Source organism: Polypterus senegalus, chromosome 10 (genome assembly GCF_016835505.1).
Source record: "Polypterus senegalus isolate Bchr_013 chromosome 10, ASM1683550v1, whole genome shotgun sequence".
Taxonomy (NCBI): Eukaryota; Metazoa; Chordata; class Cladistia; order Polypteriformes; family Polypteridae; genus Polypterus; species Polypterus senegalus.
The window spans coordinates 42,084,838-42,108,373 of NC_053163.1; the positions used below are offsets into that span (position 1 = coordinate 42,084,838).

A 23,536-nucleotide genomic window follows, 5' to 3' on the forward strand; every position below is an offset into this window, starting at 1 on the left:
CCACTTGTACTGGCATCTGCATCTTTGTAACTCGGTCATTTGGTCGATCTTGTCAATGCCACCCATGTAGGAATTGTAAGCCTTCACCACAGCTGGGCACGAGACTGGCATGTGCTTGTGTTCTTTGACATTGTATTGCAAAACAGTGCGAGTGTTACCGACATATTTGGTCGCCAGGAAATAGATTGGTTTCTTGTTATGCCAAACAACAGCAGCTGTCTTATCGTTGAGCAGCAGTGAATGATAACCACGTTTCATCTTCCTCTTCCTCAATATTTCTTTGGAATATTTCTTTCTGTTGGTCAGAATTTTTCCACAGAGCTGTGTACAGTGTTTCTCCAACAAGTACTCTGCGATAGTTACAGAAGTGTAAAAACAGTCAATGAATATACAGTGTTTTTGTCCTTTGAACGGCTTGCACAACCGAGCTACCAAAGAACCAGCTACTCCCAGTTCAGCAGGCAGATGCAAATCATCATCCACTTTTCCAGTGTACACTTCTGCATTCATTATATAACCACTTGAGCTCTTGCACAGTAGAAATGTCTTTATGCCTCACTTGATCAGTTTCTCTTTTATGTACTGTTTTATACCAAGTGCATTTTATTTGTTGGAATCATACCTTTGTAAAGTGAAAGTTTACTGGCTGGAACCTAGTGTTGCTGAAAGTTAGCCACAATGATTTCAAAAATTGGTCGGCTCTTGTATATCCTACCACTCTTGTATATCCTACCACTCTTGTTCACAGCTGGATTTCGTTCATCTACGCAGTGCAAAATTAACCAGATGACTAAAAATCTGCCCTGAGTAAAAACCTTAGTGAATCAAGATGTAGTGGTGATCCCCTTCTGCTTCCAGTACTGTTTGTATCTGTCTTTAAGAATCAACAGCTCCATGGCAATTCAGCACCCAAAAAAGGCTTTCAGGTCAGGGACAGTAACCAGATCAAAAGATTTGGCACCGTCATTATCAGGTTTCTCTTCCTTTACATACTCTGCCTGCCGATTTGTCTCCTGTGCAATGATATTCCACACCAAATCATCCCAAAAAAGTGACAGATAATCCAGTGGTGTACTTTCACATGAAATAGAATAAGGAATGTATTTTGGACCAACATTTTCTGACTGACTGAATTCTGTATCTGCGACTGAAAATGAATCGGTGTTAGCTGTCCAAGTTATATGACCGTTATCAGGAACGTTGCACCCAGCAGGTAAGTCGTTATCTGAATCTTATTCATCATTGATTTCACTTTCAAAATCATGGGACGCATAGTCTCTAGCTAAAATATCCTCTCAGTCAGATTCTAGTAGCAACTGTTTGGTTTGTCTTGATCAGCTGTAAATCATTGCTTTTTTGACCGTGTTTTGTCTCCGACACCTGTTTTACTACAACTAGGTTTTGGAACAGCTGACTGCTCAGTTCGCCATTTCTTACCACCAGCTGCAGTACTGCCTACTGCCTTTTTTTGCTTTGCTTGACTGATTTTTACGTTTCGGCATGGTAAAGCTATCAAAACCACACCGAATTTACCAATAAAACTTTCTCACTTTTACCTTATAAACCCACATACAAAAACGAAAGCAATCTGCTTGGCAAAACCAAGCAGCGTTAGTGGTGTACACGACGCAGACAATAATATAGCACTGGTCAGTAATAGTGTCCCACCGGGTAATAACAGTGGATGGGCAGGCTGGTAAACTGGCCTTTAGGGTATAAACACTTGCCGTGATCTAAGGGTTAATAACTTCTTCTTTTAATTTACCTGTGATGCACATTAAGCTTACTGGCCCATAGTTGCTTAGATCTGCTCAGTCACACTTTTTATATAATGGTAATATTTGCCATTTGCAGTCCTTTGAAATTTACCCAGTATGCAGTGACTTCATAAAAAATGTGTCAAAGGTTTATATATGTACCGTACTCGCTAAACTCCTTAAGAACTCAAGGGTAAATATTATCTGTTCCTGGTGATCTCTGGGTATCTCTGGTAGAGAAGGGAAATGTTCATACAGCCTAGGTGAATATTTTTAGCATAAACAAAGTTAGAGCTTTGTGGTAACGGAAGGGATCATTATGGAAGGAATGTGGAAATTTAGAGTGAGAGATGGGGGCTGTACATGGACGAGAGACGAGAGATCATCAAGCTGGTGGCATTTCACAAGAGTACAATTGACATGACCTGATTAATACCACAGAAAATGATGGTTTAAAAATTGTGGAGACACGGGGAAATGTTAAAGGGTGTTCTTTTATAGAGTTTGCCATATCCAAAACAAAGTGTGATAAATATTGTGCTGAAAATATCTCCAGATTTCTAGCTGTTCTAACCAAACACCAAAATTAACATGGTGCCTTTAACAGTATACCTTTCTTAATCTTTTTGACATACCTGGTTTTGGTCCAATATTAGTGTTTAGCATAGAGTTTATTGATCTTTTTTTTTTTTTTTTACAATTTTTTGCCATGTATTACTTTTTGTGTATATTTTTTTTTTCTCTCAAGGTGAAGTAGAAGCAGAGAGGCCCAATGTTTTGTGGGCACTTTATTTCAATATGCCAGATTTCTCCTCTGTGGAGAGAAGTTCCTATGATCTTCCCAACAATGTCTATGTCTGCTGTGGACCAGATAGTGGTCTTGGGAATGATTGCTCAATTCAACAGGTAAGAAATATATGTGCTTGTTTAATGGTCCAAAAACATCTATTATTTTAAATGTTTTTGGAGGGAAAAAACTCATATGATAAACTTATTAAAATGCTGTTAGAAATACCTCTTTAAACCCAGTCTGTTTCCTACAACAACAGGCAGAGCACATATTTCATCAGATGTTTCCTGATGAGGAGTTTTGTCCTCCTGCACCAAATCCTGAAGACATAGTTTATGATGGAGATGGTACTCCTCCAGAGGAGTCAGTATTTAAAGAGCATGGGGAATCTGAAGTTGGAGATGGAGAAGAACGCACATTAGATACCAAATACCTAGTCACATCAACTACAAATGAGGCTGAAGATGCACAAGAATCTGTCAAAGAAATTCCTACTGAATGAACCATATTTGATGAGAAACATTTATTCCTGTTTAGGGACAAATACAAATTGTCAACATTTATATCTTTAAATGCTCTGAACTCTACAATTTTATCATATTTCAGAATGTAAACTTATATATTGGTGGATTCTTGTAAAATTCAACAATATGACCAAAATGGTTAGTTTGCATGTATTGATATTTAATTATTTTAAACCACTAGTTTTGATTAAAAGTGTTAGAGGATAATAAATTATATAAGCTATAGCCTATGCAATTTTTTGTTTGGGAAATTTGAAATAAATACTACTCCAATCATACCAGTCAGTTAATGCCTGGTTTTTAATTTCCAGTTTGATACAGTATATTTTACATTAGTGTGTTTGTGTGTAAAAGTAAGAACAGTTCCAGTCAGTAAAAAGTAAGGCCATTTTTGCTTTCCCTGAAATGGGAGAAATTGTGTTTTTAAATCAGTTATGAATCACAAATTCTCCCAGACATTAAAACATTACTTCATCCTGCACATAATATCTGCAAGTGATTGGATGAGACTTTAGTTTGTAACCCTGGTCATATGTATGCTCTACACGTGTCTCACGATTCCTGCTGTACTTGGATTCCAGCTTACTCTGCTGTTGATGTTCCTGAGCTTATACCTCCTTTTCTTGTATTTTTTTCTATAGTATGTACCTGACCTGACCTAAACTGTATTAGTGTATTAGCCTTCAGTAAATTATGAAAGTTACTGGTAACCCACAGTTTATTTGCTAACCAAATCTGACAGATTGAAGAGAGACTTTCTGTTGGTTCCATCCTGTGTTGTTGCTGTATTGTGTTGAATCGTCTTATGCAGAAGCAATATGTGTTGGCTTATTGTTACTTTTTTGTCATCTGCAACATCCCACAGAGACAATGGAGAACAACAAGGGTGAGCTTCTAAACATCCATGAAGAACTAAAGGTTTTAGAGGAGCAGGTACTAAAGCTTTGCTCTAGCTACAGGCAGCTGATAGCCCTGACACTACAACACAATGAAACAGCGTTTTGAGCTGCCTTTACCTTCCAGCAATTGTCTGCCAGTTTCGTCAACACCCTGGCAGCGTCTGAAGCAGGCTAGTATGTATTTTACCCTTGTGCCCACTCAGGACAGAGTGCAGGAGCAGCAACGAAAAATAGGGCCTCCACCTCAAGTGCCCAGAAAATTGCCAGGGCAGCAGTTGAGCAACTTTTTTGAAGCTCTCATCTCTGCACCATCTGCCCACCAAAGTGCTGTTTGTTGTTTTGAGAAACTCAATCATACAAAGCCTGGACTGTGCACATTTTGGCCAGAAGACTTTTGTGTCCTACTTTCCCAGGGCATGTGTTCAGGACATTGTTAAAAAAAAAAACTCCTTGCAAAGAATAAACATGTCAGCGCAGCGATTTTCCACATGGGAACAAACAACATTTGCAGTTGCCAGTCAGAGGTGCAGAAAAAAGACTTTGGACCACTGCTGCACATCACTGGTGAGGGGGCACTGGAGTCAGCTGTGCAGATTATCATCTGATTCTTCGATGTCCAGATGAGGCCTTTAGTCAGTTGTATTACCTCAATGTCTGCTTGAAGACCTTGGGCCTCATGTATGAATGGTGCATACGCACAAAAATGTTGTGTACGCCCATTTCCTTGCCCATTTTATAAAAATATGTATAAAAACTAAACTTGGTGTAAAGCCACACACATTTTCACAGTAGCACCCTGCCTTGCGTACGCACATTTCTGCTCAGTTTTGTAAACTGGCTGCACCAAGCGTCAAAGCAGTGATACTTTTTTGTGTCATTTACCTTTCTTTGCCATATTCGCATCAGTGACATGGCATTTATCAAATACACCGAAATTAAATGTACATCTTTTACAAATTTAGTTCACTTGATTCTAAAATCATTTTGTAACAATATAATGGTGCATTGAATGGGCAAACTATTCCAACTACCACAGCTGCTTTAGCATTGTTGGCAGACATCATATATAGAAGAATAGCAAAATAACCGCGCTTCGCAGCGGAGAAGTAGTGTGTTAAAGAAGCAATGAAAAGAAAAGGAAACATTTTGAAAATAACGTAACCTGATTGTCAATGTAATTGTTTTGTCACTGTTGTGAGTGATGAGTGTTGTTGTCATATATATATATATATATATATTTACACACACACACATAAACATATATATATATATATATATACATATCTATACATATACACATATATACATACATATATATCTACATATATACACACATATACATACATACACACACATATATACACACAAATACATATATATATATATATACATACATACACACACACACACATATATATACATATACATACATATCTACATATATACACACACAGCTATTTCGTATCAGTGCAATACGCTGTTTGTTAAAACGGTTGACTCCCGCTCTTACGTGCAATAACAAATCAAATCATTCAGTTGTCTTTGCTCTTATGTCATTTTAGAGCTGGACGCCCTGCATCTTTTTTTAGCCACAAGTTCGTTTCTGTTTGGTGTGAGGTTCTGTGTTGTGGAGATTCTCAGGATGGACTGCAGGTGCTCATCAGTGAGGCGACTCCTGTGTGCTGTTTTGTTATTCTTTATCACTGAGAAGAGCTTCTCACACAGATATGTGCTACCAAACATGCACAAGGTTCGAGCCGCATGTAGACGGACTTTTTTTGTTCTTCAAAGTCACCAAAGCGCCGTGCAAACTCAGTGCGCAATAACTCTAGTAAGCGGTAAGTGTTCGGCAAGGCAGCTGAAGCGCTGCATTATGGGATCTGTACTTTATTGTGTTACCAGCGCTTCATATACCCGGGCTTTAATAACAATAATACAGTATATAAAATGATCTCGCGGGCCGGATATAATTACACGCCGGTCCGGATGTGGCCCGCGGCCCTTGAGTTTGACACATATGGACTAAATAGAACTTGAAAAGATATATTTTTTCAAATGTGATCGAGCAATTCAGATAGAGATGACGCACACTACAGCCTGCATGCCTCAATGAGTCATCATCCCCTCGCTCTTACTTTTTTACCGTTCATCTAATGAATACACTGAGTATGGCTTTACCAAAACAATCATTGATGGCGAATAAAGTATCCATTATTCGAGTATGTAGAGCGGGATATATATATATATATATATATATATACATATATATATACCCGTATCGCAGCGAGAAGTAGTGTGTTAAAAAAGGTAGAAAAAGAAAAGGGAACATTTTAAAAATAACGTAACATGACTGTCAATATACAGTATTTGTTTTGTGAGTGTTACTGAGTGTTGCTGTCATCAAGGATTTGATTATCATTATTTCTTTCAATCAGGTTCGTATTTGTAGGATGTGTTGTGTTCAAGTTACATTCCGTGTTTGTCAATCGCTGTAAAGATGACAGGTTTCATTCATCGATTCGTTTCTTACTGCATCAATAAACAGCTCGTCTTCTTCTTTATCTGAGACCTGACACACTGCATGCACGGGTTTTTTCCACTGTCTTTCTTTAGCGGGACATTGACTTTTTCCACCGTGTGCTTTGTTTCCGCAGTAGCTGGATTTATGAATATGCTTATCAGACGCTTCATATTTTTGCTGCCTTTTCAATTGTGTAATTCGGTTTTGTTCAGCTTTTGGAACTGTTGCTTTTATCTGTGCACTCGCCAGTTCATGTGAGCCACTCGGTGTACTTGCATCGAAGGTTCCCAGCTGTGCTGGTGCCATCTTGTGCTATGTCCATAGCTTTATTTAATGTTACCTTAGTCCTGGCACTTAAAACTTTCTCTCGCAGTTTCGCTGAGTTTGTGTCAAACACCACCCTGACCATCTCATCTTCCTCTCCATAAGCACAGTCCTTCACCCGTGAATATTTACCCGTGGCAGTTTGCTATTGGATTGCCGCTGACGGAAGGCCTTATATGGGCAGGCACTAAATTACAAACGCCAGCGGCAGCCTGTCTATGAACTTAATTTAAAGTGTAGGTTTACATCGTGCTTTGTTTCCGAAGTAGCAGAACTCATTAATATGGTTGTATATGTCACTCGCTTGCTTCTTATTGTTTCGCTGCCTTCTCAATTATATAATGCATGTTTTCTTGAGCGCTTTTTTGAGGTCTTCCTGGTTTTCTATGTACTGCGTGATTACGTGGAGGCGTGATGATGTCACACGAAACTCCGCCCACGGCGTTGAAGCTCATCTCCATTACAGTAAATGGAGAAAAACTGCTTCCAGTTATGACCATTACGCGTAGAATTTCGATATAAAACCTGCCCAACTTTTGTAAGGAAGCTGTAAGGAATGAACTTGCCAAATTTCAACCTTCCACCCACACGGGAAGTTGGAGAATTAGTGATGAGTCAGTGAGTGAGTGAGTGAGGGCTTTGCCTTTTATTAGTATAGATTAGAAAAGAGTGTGTATTTGTAGATGATGATGATGACTGGCTTCTAAGTCGATTTCGATTTCCAAGAGCTGTCCTCTTGGAGCTGTGTGCTGAACTGGCCACAGCTTTACAAAGGCAGACTCTGAGGAGTTGTGCTCTACCTGCTTCTTTGCAGGTTCTGTCCACTTTTTTTTTTTAACTACAGGAGCTTTTCAGCATGAACTTGTGTGACCGATCAAGTATTTCGCAAACATCACAGAGTCACCCCATGCCAGCTGTATACGATGGTATTATCCGCTTATCATTCATATATATATATATATATATATATATATATATATATATATATATATATATATATATATATATATATATATATAAGATTTCCTTATCCAGTGTTCAACTGTAAAACATCAAAGCACAACTCACAGCAATGTCTGGTTTTCCAAATACAATCAGAGTGGTCACCTGCACGCACATTGCTATTGCAACAGCACAGGAAACGTTACATGAGCCAAGGATGAATCACCAAAAGAATGAGCTGGCATTACATCATCTATAGCAGGGGTGCCCAAGACGTCGATCGCAATCGACCGGTAGATCGCGTTGCATTCAAAAAAATTTTTTTAATGTTAGTCTATCATATCCTCCCTATGGCATTTGCCACTTGATTGACATACAGGGCAGCCAGTCTGAGATCTCCTTCTAATACACTGGTCATCCCGCACGAACGATCAAAGTAACGCGCAAGCTACTGCAAAACTCAGGCTGTGATCTAGTTAGCCTTCCAATTTATATCGACTAAAGAAGGGATTTTAAAAAAAAAATTGTTTGGGGAGAGTATGGGCTGGATGTGGAATTGGAAGAGGATTTTTTTTCTCACAATGTCACAATCGAAGTGCATTTGTCTGATCTGTCAATCTATCATTGCTATTCCAAAGAAGGAAAATGTGGAAAGGCACTTTCAAACTGTTCATAAAAACTACAAAACTGACTTCCTTCCGAAAAGTGATTGGAGAAAGAGAAAGGAGAGAGAACTTAAATCGCAGTTAATCGGACAGCTGTCATTCTTCACTCGGCTGAATTCAAAAGCAAAGGCAGACACTCTGAAGCATCGTTCTGGGAGAGTCACTCCATCATTAAACATAAAAAGTCCTTCCAAGAGCTACCTCCTTGACTGCATTATTCGGCTCTAGTTATTTATGCGAGTAAGCCTTATCCCACATGAAGATTATTAAATCCAAATACTGTAGTGACCATAAATGTATTGAATTGTTATTGTGCCATAAAGGTTATTCAGTTATGCAAGGCACGACAAAATACATTTTATGTATAAAGTATTCTCTGTGTGTGTGTATATATATATATATATATATATATATATATATATATATATAAAATCGCATTTTTAATGTAGGTGGATCATTTCGACCAGGTCATTTTAAAAGTAGCTTGCAAGCCGAAAAAGTATGGACACCCCTGATCTATAGCAACTCCGTACAGTCACAGGTGCTTTTTCCAACTAGTGCAACAAAGTGAAACTGCAGACTGCAATACCTCTGATGTCAGACGCAGAACGCCCATAGACTCAGTCACGGAATGCCCTTGACCACACTGTCGATGTCCATGCAATGAGGCGATTATTGTAACACCCTTTCCCAGCGTCCATCGCGCCATGCCCTCTTTGAGACATTATCGATGTGCTCATTATAAAGTACACTGCAGTTGTACAAGTTACAGCAGTTCTCTGTTTGGACAAACATGAATGACTTCCAGTCTCACACTTGTGCTGTCCAACCATTCTAAGCTAACATTCTAACACTTTGCTGATATAAAATAGTTTTCTTGTTTTTTGTTTTTTTTTTGTTTTTTTTTTTTACTATTTTGAATGGTGGTTCATTACGTTTTTTCCAGAAGTGTTAAATTATCGTAAAAGTAACAAATCTTATTACCATCCAGTGTTTCAAACAGAATATACCCCATGAAACTCGTACCTGGAGATTTTCAATTCATAAATGTATTTCATATACCCACTAGCAAATTACACACCTGTGAAACAATATTAAGCTTAATTTGTAAAAGGTTTGCAAAGCCAGTGCTGCATATAATATTGGTTTTGAAACTGACAGGGGAATATTTTAGAGTCATTTATTTACTGATTTGATCCATCAACATTTTCATTACCAAAAGACCTATGTGTGAAATACTGTATGCCATGTCCATATCAATTGAATGGCATGTGACAGCCAGGAAATTTACATAATTTTACATTTTTGAATAACTTTTGAGTTTGAGACCATCGTGATTGCTCTTAAACTTTTTTTGTGCAGCATTTAAGTAGATCATGAAGACCCAACTTAGATCAACATAAAAATAGTCTTGGAGTTGGCATCTTTTTATTTTTGACTAGCAGACCTCGTGCGCTTCGCTGCAGTCGCTGTAGTTGGAATAATTATTTACCTACATGCGACTTATAGAGCTTCTTTATATACAACATTTTTAGTTTGTCCTCCTGGAGCCAAAATATATAAATTTTCTCTATGACTAATTCGTGAACATGCTACATAAAAAATAGAAACGGGGAAAAACGGCAAAACCGCCGGGAACAACAGTAAAAAACAACAGTAAATGAGATAAAGTAAAAGTCTACTAAACACTAAAGTACAAAAATGAAGTAGAAAGCAACACCGACGGGAACACCGGCACACTGCGTCTACTAAACACTAAGAAACACTAAAGGAAAAAATACTATTCAGTACGTACTGCGTCTAGTAAACAGTAAATCAGTAAAGGAGAGAGGACTAAACAGTAAGGAAAAAGAACGGCAAGACCGCGTCAGCTGCGGAGCTCAGCTCGGAGCGAAATGAGGTGAATGGGAGGGGAGATGATCACGTGACTCCCCCACCCGCCTTAGCTCTCCATCCCTCCACAAACACAGACTCTCGGATCCCAACTCTCCTTTATCTTTTTATTTTTGATAAATATAAAATTCTATTACTACTACTAATAATAAATAGTGGGTCAGTTGCAGTGTGGATTCAGCAGGGAATCATCTCGAAATGATCACATCATTAAACATACAGTATTTGTCGCCTTGTGCATACACTAGAATGATATTCTTACTTACGTGTCTCCCCAGAGCAGGGATATTATAATAAAACACAAAAAATATAATTAGAATACAATATACAGTATAGATATATATTTAGGCTTATTTCAAATATTTATACATAGCCTTTTTCTTACAATGTTTGTTATTACGATTGGCTGTTCAGTAACTCCACCACTAAAACACTTTCTTGGAAGCCATACTGGGGGCCATTGGTTCTTTACTATTTGCCAGAATGCAGGAGTAAGAAAGAGCTGTTCAGTATGGCTGAGTGTGTAATAATTTTAGCAGAAGGTCTGTTAGATATCCTGGACAGAAGGCAACTGGGTGCCAGTAACATTTTGTGACTTTCACCACCCTCTGTAGTGACCTCCCAAGAAAATGTGCCCTACCAGGATGTGATGCCACCAGTGAAAACGTCTCAGGAAGGCATTGGTGAACTTGGCAATAGGCAAACTGTGCTGTACCCTCATCTGTGATTGTTACTGTATGAAATGTAAGCACAATTTCCACAACACCCCCAACCCACCCAAACAAACCACAGCACAACCTGTTCTCTGAAGTCTATGACCTGCTCCTTAATTTTTGAACATTAAAGGTCAGATTGTCCTGGGACCGCAGCAGGTAGACCTGTTATCTGTAAGCCATTTCATCATCGTTGGTGATCAGGCCTATGACGGTGATGTCAGTAGCATTTTTAATGATGGAGCTGGTGTGGTGTCTGGACACACAGTCACACTGGGGGATTAGCCCACTACCCCATAGTGTGTCTTGGCTGAGGGTGAGCATGGAGGATATGATGCTGGCAATCTGCAGAGCCAAGGTCTGTTTGCTATGAAGTCCAAAATCCAGTTCTGTTGGCACAGCAGCAGTGAATGCTAAGCTTAATCATCAACTGCTGGACACCAGTAGGCGTCATGGAAATGGTGAAGGGGAGCAAAGTTATGTACTAAGTTAGACATTAGTAAGAAGTCTGAGTGAGTGCAGTTAGTTATAAAATACATATATACAACACACAAACTGTTATGGATATGAAAAGGCACAAATAAACAGATGGGCACATTTTAAACATTACAAAAGATGTAAATCGTGAAACACACATATACCCTCCCCATATATATATATATATATATATATATATATATATATATATATATATATATATATATATATATATATATAATTATTTTCGGATTTGAAACAGAAATTACGTATGACCACGCGATATGGAAATTATGTATGACCACAGAACATATAATACAGGAACTAATCACTTCGTTTGTGGACACCATTTTTATATCGTCTTTATGAATTGTTATTATTTGTGTGAGAGTTACTTTACTGATATTGAAAAGAAACAAACACGCCGATCTATCCCATAGAAGTGCGCCCCGCGTCACCCTCTCCCAGCCCTCCTCTCTGGACTCCAGCGCTGAGCCATCCACCACCAGGCTCGTTCTGACAGAGAAGTTTTATTTATTCGACCACATGACTGTCGTGGAAGCTGCCACATTGTAACTTTTTTTGAGTTGACAGTACTTGATAGTAGAAGAGATGAGGAAAACAGCTTTGCATCTTTCTACTTTTTAACTGCGCCGAGCTGTAAACAATGTAAAGACGACACCGCCTTCAGCGGCGAGGGGTCGTGAGAACAAAGTCGACGCTGGGAGGTGTGTAATGTTGGGCTGCTCCGCCATATTCGAGAGCTTCATAGTTTCAGGCAGTGTCCTCTCTTCTCGCACTGTTTGTGAAACTTCGTGTGCCTCGTCAGCTTCTGGGAGAGTGGAAATCATTGCGAATGAATGTGATCGGCGCCATCGAAGCAAAACTCTCTTTGTAAATTGCGGCGCACGATTACTTCCTGCCTTAAGGTGAGTTCGGGTCACTAAAACCCCACAACATTCAAGGTTGCTTTTGTGATGAATTATTATAAGAAGTAAATCACAGGCACATAGTGCAAAGTTGTCAGGCAGAAATTTGAACGATCACATAGAAAATGTAATTTCTATACCACAGCGGTCATGTAGCGCCTTTCACAAGGGATCTCCTACCGAGAGATGATCCAAATACATGTTAGCTGCTGTTAGTACTACTTACCTGTTGTGTTAAAGCACCTTGAAAATGTAGTTTACCCGAAACCACTCCAGTAGTGCTTAATGTATCTTTACTTCTTTAAGTTTAATAACTTATAGACTAAATTTTTTTTTTCCCTTGCACTCAGTGAGCGAAGCCACTGGGTAATCAGCTAGTATATATATATGTATATATATTGTGGTATATGACCGGCCATTCATCCCGGCCAATACCCCCATGCCGACAAATGGAGCCCTCCCTGCGACGTAGAGATGCCCCGAATTCCAGCAGGACCTCATGGTCTTTGGAGTTTTAATACACAGCCCTGCTAGATAACGTCGGGGCCACCAGGGGACGCTGCAGGGAGACCCAGAGACTCGTACTTTCCATATAGCCCAGAAATAATTCACAATCATGGGAACAGAAGAGATGATATACATTCAGGCTGAAGAAAAGAGGACCCTGAAGTGCTAAGAATCACATGGACTGGGGGGATTCGGGTCAGGGACTATAAAAGAACTGTCAGAGATCCCAGTAGTGAGTTGGGAGGAAGGGTGACTGAGCTGCTGGGAGGTGTGGTGGATTATTGTTTATTGTGATTAGTTTTTTGTTTGAGTATTGTGGAGTGGAGGGTGCTTTGTCCACATTATTATAATAAAAAGTCATCATTTTGGACTTTTATCTGGTGTCTGGCGTCTGATTTGAGGGTTCAAGGGGACGACAGCACCCCCTATCTGTCACAATATATATATTGTATATACTCGTGTGTGTTTGTGTATATATATATATATATATATATATATATATATATATATATATATGTACAAGGTGAGACACAAATACAACCGGACTAGTAAAATAATATATATTTATTGATGAATTAGAGCATTCTAGACCTTGTCATCTTCTGTATACACCCCCTCCCGATCTCTACACCACTCCAAAAGTATCGTCCATTGATTGAAACAGTGCTGGAAGTCTTCTTCCTTGAGGCTCTTCAACAGATCGGGAACAAGTAAAAATCACAGGGAGCTAAATCGGGCGAATAGGAAGGATGATCGAGGACAGGAATGTTTTTGTCGGTGAAAAACTGCTTTACAGAAAAAGCGTTGTGCGTGGGAGCGTTTTCTTGCTGAAACACTCACCTCCCTCTCAACCTAGGCGTTGAACGTCTTCCCATTTTCTTGTCCTTCCTTGAAACATTTGTGCCACTCAAAAACTTGAGTGTGAGACAAACTGTTATCACCGTACACTGTTTTTATTATTTCATAAGTTGAGAAATTTCATGTTGATTCGTTGTTCAGTTTTTTCCCGCGACACTATATGTTGTGCAAATGCTGACTGGGCTGTTCAACGGATATACCTAACTGGTCGGCAGTTGGAGAGGACGTGTAAGAGGGGATAGAGTTCTAGGATTCATGTCCAGCCAACCTCCAGATGGTTTTCCAGGAAAGCCCCAAGCTCATTCCGGTTATTTTTGTGTCTCACCTCGTATGCAAGCCAACAGTCCAGGTCTTGAAAGTTAAAATTATTCTATCAAAACACAAAGATCATTGTTATAACTACCACATAGGGGAGTGTAACCTGGGGGGAGGCATTTTAGCACTCACACTCACCCAAACCACACACACACAAGATCCAGGTTCAAATCTATACATATAAAGGAGAGTTGGGATCTGAGAGACTGTGTTTGTGGAGGGATGGAGAGTTAAGACGGGTGGGGGAGTCACGTGATCATCTCACCTCCCATTCACGTCATTTCATTCACTTTATTTCGCTCCGAGCTGAGCTCCGCAGCTGACGCGGTCTTGACGTTCTTTTTCCTTACTGTTTAGTCCTCTCTCCTTTACTGATTTACTGTTTACTAGACGCAGTACTTACTAAATAGTATTTTTTTCTTTAGTGTTTCTTAGTGTTTAGTAGATGCGGTGTGCCGGTGTTCCCGGCGGTGTTGCGGTTTACTGTTACTTTCTGCTTCGTTTTTGTACTTTAGTGTTTAGTAGACTTTTACTTTATCTCATTTACTGTTGTTTCCGGCGCTGTTGCCCTTTTTTACTTTATCTCATTTAGTGTTTGGTAGACAAAGCACACAAACCCAGTCAGGATATCCATTTGTGCCCTCCATCCATTATATGGGTCCTTTGAGTAGACAAGGAGCTACTGAACCAGGTCAGAATGCCAGTCCATCCCCACATTTCTTTACAGCGAGTCACTGAACAAAATGCCGTCACTGTAGGCCTTCTGCCACATGTAGTTCCTTGGAAATTTTGAAGGTCGACAAAATCAAAACAGAACATCTATATTACTAAACGATGGTTGTATATATGCACAGATGCCAGAGGCTAGCAGCACTGAAAGCGCACGTGCACAGCGCCTTAGCGCCCCAGAGTCAAACCCATCGGCTTCAAAGAGTCAGTAGGTGGCACCCAAACAACACAACACAACCTGTAAACTAAACTTCAGGTCACAATACAACTGCCGCCCGAACGCAAACGCGCACACCACCGCATATAAAACCTTCGTTTAGTAATGTAGATCTCCAAGCCGGGATCAGAGGCCAGAAGCAAGCCGTGCACAATACAACTGCCGCCCAAACGCACACACCACCGCATATACAACCTATTGACGTTGACCAGGTAAATAACCAAGTGATTGGATTGCTTCCTGGAGAAAGCCACGTCTTTCTAAGTACTGACAGTGTTGATTATGAACACGAAACTGAGCATCTTAATTTCCCTTTAGAATATTTAAACACTATTAACCCTGCCGGATTACCACAACGCAATCTTAACCTTAAGAAACCTTAATACTAAACAAGGTTTATGGAACGATACACGGTTGGTCGTCAACAGCATGAGAGAAAATGTTATTGAGGCACAAGTGCTTACAGGATCCCATACTGGCAATACTGTTTTGATTCCCAGAATTGACCTTACAAGTTCTGACTTGGAATTACCTTTTAAACTTAAACAATGCCAATTTCCCATTAAGGCTGCATTTGTCATCACGATCAACAAATCCCAAAGACAAACAATGGACAAAGTGGGGATTTACCTATCTGAGCCTGCATTTGGACATGGACAACTTTATGTTGCCTTTTCAAGAGTCCGGCGTTTGTGTGACGTTAAAGTGAAAGTTTTAACTATTCCATGCCAGGTAGAGCTGATTCAAGGACAGGAAACCATCTTTACCAAAAATGTTGTTTATAAGGAAATTTCTGATTAACTATTTTGAATTTATTAATTTTTTGTTTCCAGTTTACTTCATTTAAACCTTTGCACTCCGATATTTTTTTTACTTATGAGTTCAACAACTCAAAGACATTTTGGACTTAAATGATATAACAATTAAATTTCTATTTTAGTTTTAATTAATTGGTTAATTTTAGTACAAATATATTTACTTAATTAAATGAAAACTTTCCCAGGATGCTCCCACCCTCCGTGATTTTTCATCCCTCCAAAGATCGGAGGGAACAGAAAGTGATTGCCATTGTTGGATTTGCGATTCTTTAGAGAATCGGGGTTTACTGGTAGTAACCTAATTTGTAGAACAGCAGCAAGTGATGGGAATTTATTTTTATCTCATCAGAAATGAGTGCATATATTTCATGCAGTCAAAAGTAAATAACGAGGAGGACATGACTTCTTCAATATCTTCATTGTCTCCCCTTTGGTCTAATTTTCCAATTGTGTGTTGTAGAAGTTTAAATGCCACAAAAAAGGAATCTTCACAAGATAAAGTTTTGGGGACTGCCCCGGTATATTGTCTTGCAAACAAAAGAAATCAAAAAGACGTTAAATGGGATCAAAAGTATGTATATTGTAACAGATGATAACATGGAGTTGACAGAATGGCATTTTTATAACATAATGGATTATGGGAACAGGAAATGGTTGGCAGGATGTGACGTTGAATTCTGGAGTCGGAAACGACATCATGGTGGAGGAACCAGAAGTGATGTCCGTGGTTAGAGCTGGAAGAGATGCCATATGGAGTTGTCGGAAGTGATGTCACGGTAGCCATTTTGGAGCCCGGAAATAGCCGTGATTATTTTTCTTCAGTTTTCCTGTTGAGAGAAGAGGATCATTTAATCACTAAGTCTTCCCGCTCCACTGCGGCATACTTGGTCTCCTTATCCAGCAGTTTCCGGCTGAGGTACATAATGGGGTGTTCAGCATCATCAACGCACTGGCTCAACACAATACCCAGTCCTGTGTCTGATGCGTCGATCTGGAGAATTAAAGGGAAAGAAAAGTCAGGAGATTTCAAAATTGGTGCTGACGTATGGGCCAATTTCAAGTCACAGAATGCTTTATCAACCTTATCATCCCATAATTTGTCAAATCTGATAAGGGCAAAGCAATTTCCGAGAAACAAGGTACAAAACGGCGATAGTAACCCGCTAAGCCTAGAAATGCTTCAACTTGCCTCTTGGTCATCGGATGTGGCCAATTAATGATGGCTTCAGTTTTGGAACATTGTGGTTTTACAGTGCCCCAACCACTAGGTAGCCTAAATACTTGGCTTCTTTCAAACAAAAAAAGCATTTTTTTGGATTAATCCGAAGTCCCGCTAGTGTAGAAAGCACTGTTTTAACCTGCACTACATGTTCCTTACATTTGCCGGAATAGATGACCACATCATCCAAATAGGTGGCAATAAAGGAATTGTGGGGCCGTAGCAGTGTGTCCACCAGACATTGAAAGGTTGCTGGTACCCCGTGCAAACCAAACGGAAGAACCGTATATTGCCAATGTCCACTGGGTGTACTAAAAGAGTTTTTTTCTTTAGCGGAGGCCGTTAAGGGAATTTGCCAATACCCTTTGGTCATGTCAAGAGTAGTTAAGAATTGCGCGTTCTCAAGCTGATCGAGTAAATCGTCCACTCGCATTGGATGTGCGTCAAATTTAGAAACCTGATTAAGTCGGCGAAAGTCAGTACAAAACCTCCACAACTCATCTGGTATAGGAACTAAGACAATTGGACTAGACCAGGGGTTATAACTTTCTTGAATAACTCCTAAATCTAGCATTCATCTCACTTCCAATTCAACTACCGCCTTCTTTGCCCCCGGGAGCCTATAGGGTCTTTCTCTGACAATTACCCCAGGGTGTGTAATGATATCATGCTCAATCTGAGTAGTGCTTCCCGGTAGCTCATTTACAACTTTCGGTACTGACGGGATAGCCATTTCTAGATCCTGTTTTTGTTTTGGGGTCAAATCATGTCCGAAATTAAGGTCAGAGTGTGAAATGAAAAGGGAACAAGGCTGTCCGGAGGAGGGATCAATTTCCCTGTCCTTCCACTGTTTCAGCAAATTTATGTGATAGACTCGTTCACTCGGTCAACGATTTTGTTGTTTGACCAAATAATCAACGAGTCCTTTTCATTCCTTCATTTCATAAGGGCCTTGCCAATGGGCCAATAATTTAGAATGTGAAGCTGGAATGAGCACCATTACATGATGACCCGGGACAAATTCCCGAATGGTGGTGTTTCTATTATAATAACGCGACTGCGCTGCTTAAGCTTTTTCCAAATTTTCTTTTAGTATAGGCCCATTTTTTTTCTAATCTATTACGTAATTACACAATATATTCTTGTATATTTGAGGTAGGAAGGACCTCTTCTTCCCAACCTTCTTTTAACATATCCAATAGCCCACAAGGTTGTCTTCCATATAATAATTCAAATGGAGAAAACCCAGTATAGGCCTGAGGGACTTCCCAATAGGCAAACAACACGAGAGGAAGTAACTGATCCCAGTTTCTTCAATCTGCAATAACTACCTTACGTAACATCTGTTTTAAGGTTTGATTAAATCGTTCTACCAACCCGTCTGTTTGGGGGTGATAGACTGATGTTTTCAGATGTTTTATTCTGAGTAATTTAGCCACCTCCCTGAATGTCTCTGAAGTGGGAATCCCAACATGTGTGACTATCCCTACTAGTTCCCGTGCAATGTTTTTTGAAGTAGCTGAGCGCAAGGGAACAGCTTCAGGGAATCGAGTAGCATAGTCTACTAGAACTAAAATGTATTTAAAGCCTTTCAACGAGGGTTCTAATGGTTCTACAAGGTCAACACCAACTCTTTCAAATGGTACATCTATAAGGGGAAGGGGAACAAGAGGAGTTCGGTCCCTCCTAGGAATCTGATGAAGTTGGCACTCGGGACATGAGGCACAAAATTGTCACACCTCCTTATTAATTCCCGGCCAGTAAAATCAAAGCTTTATTCTCTCCAATGTCTTTTCATAGCCTAAATGGCTCCTAGAAGGGGAGCACGTGCTAGTTCACACACTTGCCGCCGAAAAGTGCGTGGTACTAGCAATAATACTTGCACTTCACCCCCGTGTTCTGCTACTCAATATAATAATTCATTTTTTTATTACAAAGAAAGGCATCGGTGGCATGGGATCTAGTTCTCTTTTAAACGAAGAAGGGGTGATTAGAAATTGAGCTGATAAATTTTGAATAGGGTCCCTATCGATCTCAATGGGAGGGGCTTCTGCCACCACGTCCTCTACATTAACTGTACTAGCTCCTGCAGTGGATAATGGGACATCGACTCCCTCATACTGGGTACCTGTATGGGTCCTATTGACCGTAGTACACGGCGCGGAAGCAATTGGAGTAGATGAACTCTCCATTATTAAGCCCAAATTCTTTTTAATAGCAGCCATGTTATTTTCTTTCCAATCTCTCCCTAGTATGACTGGAAATGGGGGATCCGGTAATATTGCCATGTTCATTCTGATCATGACTTGTTCTATTGTTATGACACACTTAGCGGTTTTATAATACTGAATGCCCCCATGAATACATTTTAGGCTAGTTTTTATTTTAAGCCATTGTCGCGGTAAAACAAATCGGGAAGCAACAATGGAAATGTTACTCCCGGAATTAAAAATTGCTCTTACCTTCCTGCCATTTATAATAACTGCACCTGTATAAGGAAGAGAGAAAGTATTAGTCACAGTGGCACAGTACCTTTCCCCCTTCATTAGTGAGCAGTCCATGGGTTCCTGCACACAGTTTGAGGACAGATGACCAACCTCTCCACACTTGAAACAGCGGGGTTTGAATTGTCTGTCCCTTTTATGGACAGCAGGCTCGGGAGGCTGTCTGAAGGGCTCAGGGGCTGCCCCACGTGCCTGTTGGGTCTGATCGCCCCGATTTACAAGCCGCCCAGTGATGTTCCGCGACCTTGCTCAGGGTGTCCATACTATCAAAGTTTTGTTTCCGGATCTGCTGGCCGATGTCATCAGGGAGGCCATGAACAAATGTTTCACAGGCTAATAATTCGGCCATCTTGTGGGAGTTACTTATGTTGTGCCATAGCCAACGACAAACTTTACTCCACGCCTCAAATGCCTGGGTTCTTAGTTGTTAAATCATAATAAGCTCTCTGCGCTATCCCCTTCAGGTAGGGAGCAAGTAGGTGCACCCACTCTGACCTCTGCCATGCATTCCGCTTCGCTGTATGTTCACAGCCTGGGGAGTGAAGAAAAGCCTAATAACAGCTTACCATCCCCAGGCCAATATGACAGCGCCAGTGAACCGGACACTGAAGAGCATGACTGCCTCCTATGTGGGTGAAGACCATCAAGACTGGGATAAATGGCTCCCCAAGCTCCGGTTTGCCCCAAACACCATGGTACATGAAGCCACAGGTGAGATGCTTGCTTTGGTTGTGCTGGGCAGACAGCCGAAGGGCCTGCTTGACCAACTCCTTCCCAAAGCCAATAGTCCAGAAACTAACATGTACAATAATTTAACAAAGTTTGAAGAATTTCAGTAGAGAATCCAACAGAGGCTGGTGGGTTCGACATGCAGACATGTCAAATTATATAATGCCCGGTGTAAGGATGCACACTTTCAGCCGGGCAATTTGGTCTGGATTAGAGCTCACCATCTCTTGGATGCCAGCAAGAGATTCTCTGCCAACCTTGCACCTAAATGGTTAGGTCCAGTAACAATCATATCAAAAAAAGGTCAGGTCAATTCACAAGTTCAAAGGGAAATACAATTCATGTGGACAATATCAAGCTGTACTTCGGCCCTTCCTTGTCCAAGGTTGGGGGGTTGCAGCGGGGATACATAATGATAGGTATATCATGTGTTTGTGCTGAGTTGCATTTCATTTCATCATCCCATTTACTGTCCGTTATCTGTGCTTATCAGGAAATGGTGTCCCCGTAAGTGAAAGGGGAAGAATGATGGAGCGAGACCGCTGCCCTGAGGAGGAAATCTCCTGTTGGATCTTCCAGTTACATTTGGGATATTTTGCATTTAAACAAGAGGAGGGAAAGGCAAGAGAGAGGCAAAGAGAGAGAGAGGAAGGAAAAGAATAATTTTACGCATATTTCAACTCAACTCCAAATATCGTACCAGTCCATTATTACTTGCTTCTTCAGGATCCGGATTATTAACACAACAGCCAGCACCGAGAAACCCTGGGGTTTGGACTTTTACCAACCAAGGACACTTTTGGTGAGGTTGTTTTTTTTTTTTGTATTGTCGGGAGAAACATTTGCTGGACTTTATTAACTTTTAGACGCATCTATCATTTTCATTACAACCATTGTTTATCATTTCGTCTGTATTTGTGTTTGTTCAGTTAGTGTTTAGGGGCAAGGGAGGGTTCTTTGTAAATATTTGTATATTCGTATTTTTTATAATAATTAGTCACTGGTGTCATTGGGATAGTGGTGTTTTGTGCACACATATATATTATTGAATATTTGTCTGTCCTAGTGTATATTTATATCTATCACTGTCAATATATCTGTATTTGGTTTTACATATCTGTCTACTGTTTGTTTGTTATTTCGTTGTGTTGGGACGAATATGACAATCTGTAAGGAGTACGGGATGTTACTAGATAACGAAGCCTCAGGTTATCCAAGGAATAGCCTTGGTAGTGTAGTGATTGGTCTGGGTAAGGGGTCAGCCATTACAGTTTTAACACTTGACCTTTGTTTGTAGCTACTTGTTACATTTTTCTGTTATGTACTGTAAATATATTTGCAGAAATATGAAAAAGGATCATCTAAAGTGACCTAAGTGTATTCAAACTTTTGACTAGTAATATTACTATACTTGGGGGGAAAAAAATAGTATATCCACTATTAACTGTGTTTGTCTTAGAAACCTATGCAAACAAGAAGATTTCTGTGGAACATAACATTTTATTGGCTCAAATTCTCTTCATTGTCTTTGTGAAATATATTTTGGTATCTAAAATACCAGGTTACTGACAGGTTTTGCTTCTCATTAACTAGCATATACTGTACATGATATACAGGACAAGTGGTGAATGATGTTCCAGCAATTATAAGCACTTAATCGCGGTCACTGATATTTGATTATGATCCGTTATACTTAGCTGCAATCAACTGCATATAATAACAATTGTAAAAAATAATTGACTGCTGAATCCATCGATTTACTATTCAGAATCGCATATTCTGAACAGCCCTATAACAATACACTACACAAACCGACCTTTACTTTATTAGAGCACTTCGTATTTATTGCACGGCACCTGAAAGTCGATTCAACTAACATGTTTATTACACTCTGGTATAATTCGTACCTTAGCAGTAAAGTAAGATGTTATCTAATATTAATAAAACTTGCCACAAACTCACTGCCATTTTGATTTCCAACTCAAACTCTGTCTTGTTCTTCTTTCCTCAAAAAGCTTTCACAAAGATTTATTCAAAGTCCACCATTCCTTCAAGTTCCGATAAAAACAATGACAGATGTATCGAAACTGACATCAGAGGGTGTTTTGTGACTGACATCATAGGTATTGTAGGCTGCACTTAGACTCTTCTCAACCAGTGCAGCAAACGGCAAGCAGTTACTTTAAAGATAGCAAGTCCCCTAAAAAGCCATGTAAAGAGAAGAGAACCGTTCTGTTGTGGCACTCACTGCTGAATTTACACTATAAAGGCGCCTTCAGAGGATGAATTTGCTTGTGTAAATAGAAGGCATTTCCATTTTATTAATGTGCTACTCTACAGTCCACGGAAAGTGTGTTACATTGTGCAAGCATGTAGTGTCCTGAATAATGTGGCAAATAATCTTGGCTCGTCCGCACCTGAATAGATGTACAGTAGTATGATGAACCTGACCCTGACCCATCAAATGATCAGCCAAATTGAACAGCATTACAACTTTATTTGAAGGTAATTAGTAAAATATAAAAACAGTTAATCAGATGCATTTATTTTTTAACCAGTTTATTTAAATTGTGGTAAATATCACACAGTACAGCTACAGCCCTTATATTCCTTAGTTAATTGGCCGTATCTATTACAGCATCCACTACTCCATTCCAGAACAGCATCTATCAAGACATAGCCAGATTGGTGCCCAGTGGTTTCAAAGGCAGAGTTTTTGTGTGCACAGCAGCACCATTGCCACATGGAGTCACATCATCGTTTGCAGTATTGTCTGAAACAGAATAAACAGACTGTGGGCTCCGACTCGCCTTTTAATGTCGACTTTGATATCTGTCCGTTTCTTTTTTATTTCGGGAACTGTGCATCTTTCTGAACTTGAACTTTTGAGTGTCTCTGCCACACTGTATCACTACATGATTTCCTTTTCTTGCTGATACCACTGCTTAAGCCAACAAATAGTACATTTTTCATTGCCTCCACTTCACAGTCGCTGAAATTCTTTTTTCCACATGCTTTTGCTATTGTCTTTTAACAAAGCACCAAATGGAAGGTGATATTTATATTGATTTACCTATTAAAATATGCAAAATTCTGTGAAGAGTTGGGTTGGGGCTGTAGGTGCATGCACGTTCATTGGGATTTATAAAGAAGAAGTGCGTGGAACTTGGCATACGTAGTTTTATGCATCTGGATTTTTTTTGTGC

General features: G+C 39.8%; 1 protein-coding gene across 2 annotated transcripts in view; it reads left to right on the forward strand.

The window, feature by feature from the left end:
* Positions 1-3,349, forward strand: part of chm (CHM Rab escort protein) — a 283,130-nt gene extending 279,781 nt beyond the window's left edge. For both annotated transcript variants that reach the window (XM_039765765.1, XM_039765766.1), the window contains exons 14-15: positions 2,506-2,663; positions 2,807-3,349. In XM_039765765.1, the coding sequence (XP_039621699.1) occupies positions 2,506-2,663; positions 2,807-3,049 (401 nt within the window). In that variant the 3' untranslated portion in view covers positions 3,050-3,349. The remainder of the gene's footprint in view (positions 1-2,505; positions 2,664-2,806) is intronic.
* Positions 3,350-23,536: the final 20,187 nt, after the last annotated feature.